At 39.8% G+C, this 6,770-nt stretch overlaps 1 protein-coding gene across 1 annotated transcript; it reads right to left on the reverse strand.

The window, feature by feature from the left end:
• Positions 1-1,322: 1,322 nt before the first annotated feature.
• LOC144523233 (interferon-induced protein 44-like) lies at positions 1,323-4,720 on the reverse strand. The gene is made up of 4 exons (XM_078258671.1): positions 4,346-4,720; positions 4,075-4,246; positions 3,154-3,254; positions 1,323-1,725 (listed from the first exon to the last, which is right to left on the reverse strand). Exons 1-4 carry the CDS (start codon positions 4,430-4,432, stop codon positions 1,558-1,560), a joined length of 528 nt encoding a protein of 175 aa, XP_078114797.1. The 5' UTR covers positions 4,433-4,720; the 3' UTR covers positions 1,323-1,557.
• Positions 4,721-6,770: the final 2,050 nt, after the last annotated feature.

The raw sequence follows: 6,770 nt of genomic DNA on the forward strand, positions 1-6,770 counted from the left end.
CCTCGCCGCAGCTTCAGCAATGAAAACTTTGAACATTGTCCACTCGGGTTCAATGCCCCCAGCCTCCACAGGGATGCACGAAAAGCTCCGCCGGAGGTGTGAGTTGAAAGTCTGTCGGACAGGGGCCTCCTCCAGACGTTCCCAATTTACCCGCACTACCCGTTTGGGCTTACCAGGTCTGTCCAGAGTCTTCCCCCACCCCCTGACCCAACTCACCACCAGATGGTGATCGGTTGACAGCTCCGCCCCTCTCTTCACCCGAGTGTCCAAAACATACGGCCTCAGATCAGATGAAACGATTATAAAATTGATCATTGACCTTTGGCGCTCTGGTACCAAGTACACTTATGAGCATCCCTATGTTCGAACATGAATCTGAATTTAATTAATTAATTTATTTATTTAGGAATAGGAAGATTTTCCAAGTTTCCAAATTCCCCACCACCTAAAGTCTGTTAAGCAATAGCTTTTATTGTCACGGACTGTGTTTACAACAACAACAAACTTAGCACGTAACGTAACAATACACATGATTAATTACTTTTTTAGCCAATGCAAACATCTGAGAAACTAGGAAGTGGTTTCCTGACAAAAAACATCAAATACTAATAAGGAAGTTAGAAGAAAACCAAAACTGAAAAATTATAAAAACAAGCCCAATTGAAAGGTATGTGCAGTGCAAACCCAAGTGGTCTACAAGTGGGACACTATGAGTCAGAATGAAATATAGTATCAGCAATCCTTATTAATAAAGAGATAAGTAACACCTTGGCGAATGCAATGTATTCACGGTTTCATTGTGGGAGACCGAATGTAGTGAACTTCACAAGCCAGGCAGTTCTGTTGTGAAGTTCACTGCCAGTCTTTCACAATGAATCAGTGAATACATTTCTTCATTAGTCTAATGGTTTAGAACACAGTTACCAGTATTATTTTTGCCTGTATATGCATTCACCAAGTTGTTAATGATCAATTCATTAGGATTGTGTCCAACTTCTAGCAGCAACATTCAGACTAATTATTTACATCGAAAACACATCATTGTGCCAGTGCCTTAATGACGTCAGTTTCAGTCCACATATTCTAAATGTCATTCAATAATCTGATGTTAGCTTGTCAAACTTGTAATGAAATGTCCCACTAAATGAGCCAACAATGTAACAATATAAAAAAAATTATATTATTATTATTATTATTATTATTATTAGTCTTTAGACCGCTAATGAATAAAATTCGAATCACCCTTTATTATGTAATAATTTTTTTCAAATATAAATGGATATTGTGCAGCTAAGATACACAATCAAATTAAGGATCAGCTCACAGTTTCTGAAGCCACAAACTGGAGATACTGCACAGTTCCAGGAAATACTAGAGGCACTACATCTCCCATCATTCCAAGAGGTGCTTGGAAAACTCAGAGGAGGAAGTGCACAGTGAACTAGCAATAGGCAGGATCATGTGCCGGTAAATGGATGTATGCATGGATAGATCATTTTGAGAGACATTTCATTGCAGTTGGACTGGACAGGAAATATACATCTGCACTAATACTTCCTATTCACTGATCTTATCAAAGTAATCATCTGCGAAAAGCAGCATCTGGATGATGGCGCTGAGCAGCAGGACGTCAAAGTTCGGGTCCAACTCCAACTCTTCGCTGTAGTTCTTCACAGGAACAACACAGGACACTGGCACACCGAGCCGAGCGCGGACCTCCTGCAGCTGGATCATAAAAACACTTTTGTTCTAAAGACCATAATCATTTTGGTATCTAGTATTATAAATTTGTTTTGGTTATGGCTACCCATTACAAGGATAATAACTTTTTAACAAAAGTCAGATGACATTGAATATATTTATGCGTCTGGGTCCTGCATCACCCTGTCAGGGTTCTAATTCGCAATAATAACTGGCTTGCTCTACATTATCCCTTGCAAGTAAAAAATGTGACCGTTTTACTATTTCTAGTCTGGCCACAGTAATCTGACTCCAATTCAGGTCACTACACCTCACACCTTTAAGATTTAAGTGTCTGTTGACTGGTAGATCAGAAATAAAACTCAGGATTCGCTCAGTTAAAATATAACAAGCTGTAGTGAAATGATATTGCAAGTAAATACATATGCATATGGATGCAGTTCTCCTTTGCCCTACCAACAGACAATCTCCCCAGGAACTTGTGCCCGCTACTCAGACCCTCATACTCTTATACATTTTCTCTGCCCATTCTTGTTGGTACCGTCATCGGTTGGATATAGTCCAGGTCATCTTTGCTCTGCTGTCCGGTCCTTCGGCCCCTTCCGCGATGTTCGCGCCATGCATGAAACACTGATTCTCCACACTCCAAGGCCAAACAGTTTGTTACCGTCTTAGATCTACAAATTGGATCGATCAAATGTTTTATGATGTTCGTCTGTGTGTCTTATCTTTTCTGCTGAGGTATGGCTTCCCACAAGTTAGTTCTTTAAGGCCGTTACAGACCAACCAGACGGCCGACCGTTGGCAGGCAGTGCTAATCTGTATTGTCGCCCAAAACATGAAAACAGCTGATTGGACGAACACGTCACGTGGGTCTGGCTGCTGCTTCCGGATTTGGATTTTTCAACTGGCCATTAATGGCGACTCATTCAGAATACAATCTCATATTGTACTAAAATAGTTCACCAAAACGTGTTTCTGAAAACATTTTAAGCGAGAAATAAGCCATGCAGTTGCTGAATCTGTCTTTATTTCAGATCGACAAAGGTCAGTTTAAAAAAATTTCAGATTTTGAGAAGCTTAGTCACGCTCATCCCGCTTGTCATTTCTGGGTGAGTCCCGACTGCCCTGTCTCCGACTGAGCATGTCAGGTCGGCCAAAATGAAGGCCGACAACTCCTCCAACGGACGACGGCACGGAACACACCGAATAGACGTGAGTCACTGAACTCGCCAGACTGTCCAATGGCCAATTATCGGCCCGGTGTGTAGCTGCCTTTAAGAAGAAAATCTCAAAACAATTTCAAATACAAAAAAAACCCTCCAGCATTTTTTCTTCTTGTAAAATAGGCGTTTTAAGAAGACAATCTCAAATTAGTGTTAATACCTCTTCAATCCAGTACAAAAAACACTTTTTTCTTCTTCTATAAAATAAAAATCTTTAAATCCTCACAATTTCCTTGATGTAGCCACTCTTGTAAACGTTTCTCACGTCCTCTTTCACCAAAGGGCAGGCTTCATCTACTCTAGTGACCAGGACCAGCTGAGGAATCCCTGAAAACACCAGAGCAGAAACAACATTTCCAAAATGCTGCAAGTATCAGGCTGTCAAAATGTTAAGGTATCGCTTATAAAATACTTTGAATACAAAAAAAACTATTTGTGTTGCGATTTAAATGACCCTTCTATGATTGACGGAAAATTCTAAATAACAGATTTCTTTAACTAAATTTTTTTTAAACATTAACTTTTCAAAAGGTACAACTAATTTACTCATCCATTATTCCCTATGTTATAGACACTGATGTTTACTAGTCACTAATCATCACTTTGTGTTGTTGCGTGAGTATTTCTTTGTGGATTGTTAGAGGAATGTAGTGTGCATGCAATAGACTGCTGTTCTTGCCCCATCGTGAAAATGGATGAGGACATTATATTGTGCATACATTTCACACTTCAGCAGTTGCTATAAGAACTTGAAACCTTTGAGTTTTACAAAGTTAAATGATAAATTTTTAAGTACAGAACAAACTACAGTTCCCATGAAAATACTACAAGCAAGCATGCAGACGAGTAGCAGAAATAGTGCATTTACTAGGCTACTTGTAACTTCACTACCAGCAGTTCCAACGGCTGTTAACCACTGTCTTGGCTGTGGTGGGGACTGCTTTAAAAAAACTATTAACAATGCATTAAAAAAAAAAAAAATCATGTTGACATTATTTAAATTAGGTAGTCACCTTATGGGGCCCCTTGGTCTACACAGTATGTACTATGTTGAGATTCAGAAAGCATACACTCATACTGATATTTTCTAAGAGGGTGCATCTACAATATTCTTCATTATAATGAAATGGGACTACATTTTACTGACCCATTAAGTTGACCTTTCTGCGGATAGCATTGAGCTTCTCCTCCAGCTTTGTGGGCATGATGGAGACCTTACAGGCGTCCGTGACATAGGCCACACAGTGGATATTGTCCTTAAGCCCTGGAGACTTAAGATAGCCGCTGGTCTCCGAATGCAGAGGAGCAGAGAGGTTGAACTGAGTCATACAGTACAGGGGAACAACAGGGACAGTTTAAAAAGCTAAATCAATGGCTCATACATTCAATATCCTGCTAAATGTAACAAAAAGCTCTACCTGATAACAGTCTGGCAGATGACCTCTAAGGATGCTGCTGATGTCATCTATATCAAGCCCTGTCCTTGTGCTTTCCTCCAATCCCATGGTATCACACAAGATGACTGGTAAAGGTTTTCGGTCTCGTCCAGCTTTAAACGAGTATGTGCGAAACAGTCGAAAACAAAGTGATTGGCCAACAATCCACAAAATGGGGACGGGGCAGGATTTTTATTTTGAAATCAATCACCACAAATGGATATCATTAAAAGGTAGGGTTGGTAACATTTTCCAATATACATTTTTTATATATTTTTTCAAATGGTCTTTACACCCAAAAAGCTATAAATAACTTATGGACTCTGAAAAAGGAGTGAAAAAAGATCCATCATCTCTAGCTGCTGTAATTCTGTACAAACTTGGTCGGTTGCTCAGTAGCTCGCTGCGCTGCATCTCTACACCTCAGCCAGCTTCACCTCAGCTTCACCAGCCCTGCTAAAAAGAAAAAAAGACTGTAGCTGAAATAATGACAGCTAAAAGGCTTTAGACGCAGCAAGAGCCATCTTTCTGTTGGACAGGTATGTGGTTTGTGGGGGATTTGTTTCTTTCAGGAAATAGCCAATGTAGCTTTACATTTATGAAGAGTTAGTCATACTAGCCCAATGCTTAGGTTAGCTTCCCTGTCAATCTAGGCTACTAGTAAGCTAACGTTACACTAGCTAATGTATATTTACATATTCTTGTCTAACAAAACACTAATTTGTGTAATTAACTTTATATGGTCGCTGGGGTCTGAACATGTGTCATTTACATATTGGCTTTTCACAAATGTGCTGATGCAGGTTTTTCCTTTGATTATTTTGTAGTTATGACAAAAGACAATTCGACGTCGACACCGTGCAAACTCGGATCGATGAAACCACCTCTCCCTGCCGCGTCAACTATTGTTTCACATCTCTCTCCGACAGGTGAGTAACGTTAGCTTGATGTAGAAGTCAGCTTTTCTCTTTGATGTGCAACACATCCACAAGTTAAATATTTGCGCCAGAGAAATGGTAACTGTGCTGTGGTTCATTGTGGCTGTCTTTCTATATTCTCTCTCAAGGACAATCACTGCCAGAGTAGTTTGCCACAGCCGATGATGCTGCCACATCCAGAGCCAGACCTGACTGCCAACACTGGAGCCCTGGACAAAGTTTTGAATGTGAAAAATAAAAAATAAAAAGTTTTGCACAACATTGGTTGGTATTATTTTGTGCTGCATGTACAGAGATGAGATATAATGTCTTGATAGCTGTAATAACATACATGTAAAAGTAATTTCTTTTTTTTATTTGAACGAAATATAAAAACAAAAGGGTAATTTTACGTTGTGCAGTTAATTCCTCCTGGGAATAAATAAAAAGGTTAACTATGTAAATTGTAAATTGTGTTTTATGTAAAATAAAGTAGTTTATGAGTTGAATCCCAGTCCTTCCTCTGCTCTGAAGCAGACGTAGAGCGGCACCTCGCTTTGAAGTGGTGCTCGTTCACGTATATGTGTGGGGGAAGCCAGGGGGAGGGGTTAGACAAAGTCCAGAGGAGATGCAACTTTCAAATCTTGCTAGCTTCTCAACCTTACCAACCCTGCCTTTAAGAGGCAGGAACTAACCTGTGTGGTAGAGCTGCCAGCGATGGCCTTGCTGGTGACGTAGCCTCTGAATACAGAGTTGATGGAATTAACAAAGCTGGATTTTCCAGCGCCAATTGGTCCAATGAGCAGAACCCGAACCTGGGGCACATAGCTGACTGTGGGTTTGTACATCTTAACAGTCTCCATCAGCTCCTTCTTCTTCCTGTAGGAACAAGAAAACGTAATAGCTGCTACGCAGCAGTGAGCTGGACATTCTAAGAAGGTAGAAGAAAGGAGGAAGACAAATGAGAAATGCAGGAGGGTCAATCAGCAGAATTATGCGGACCAAAATTTCTTACATTAAAATAACTTTGAAATCATGTCTCCTATTCAGACAGCATAATGCCCGAGTAGGCTTGAGCATGTTCTGCATCACCCAGAACTCACAACCTTAGACACCAAGAACAAGTCATAACTGTGTTGAGCTACCTGCCAAGGGAGAAACTATAGATGAATTCACACGACTTAGGCAACTCTGGTTGCCTAAGTCGTGTGAAAAGAAATGTAAAGACAGATTTCAAACTAGTGTAAAAAATTCAATTAACAAGACAAAATTCTGACTTCATCTAGACCACAGAGATGTCTGCAATTTATTTTTTTACAAAGATTGATTGCTCCATAAGTGACAAAACTGATGTTTAAATATGCTCTATTTCCATTGACTTCCATTGTTTACATGAGGATAGAATTCAAAATACTGTAAAAAATCTTTTAGATAAAGTTTTTACCACACTACTACCATGATATCAATTTTTTGTCATGAACATTGGAGAT

Source organism: Sander vitreus, chromosome 9, assembly GCF_031162955.1.
Source record: "Sander vitreus isolate 19-12246 chromosome 9, sanVit1, whole genome shotgun sequence".
Classification (NCBI taxonomy): domain Eukaryota; kingdom Metazoa; phylum Chordata; class Actinopteri; order Perciformes; family Percidae; genus Sander; species Sander vitreus.

Excerpts from the sequence above, each read along its gene's own strand:
- LOC144523233 (XM_078258671.1), bottom strand. The coding sequence starts at position 4,432 with ATGGGATTGGAGGAAAGCACAAGGACAGGGCTTGATATAGATGACATC. Across the intron at positions 4,247-4,345 it reads ATCTGCCAGACTGTTATCAG|TTCAACCTCTCTGCTCCTCT; the intron begins GTAGAGCTTTTT and ends TGTATGACTCAG. Across the intron at positions 1,726-3,153 it reads GTGGCTACATCAAGGAAATT|CTGCAGGAGGTCCGCGCTCG; the intron begins GTGAGGATTTAA and ends TTTATGATCCAG.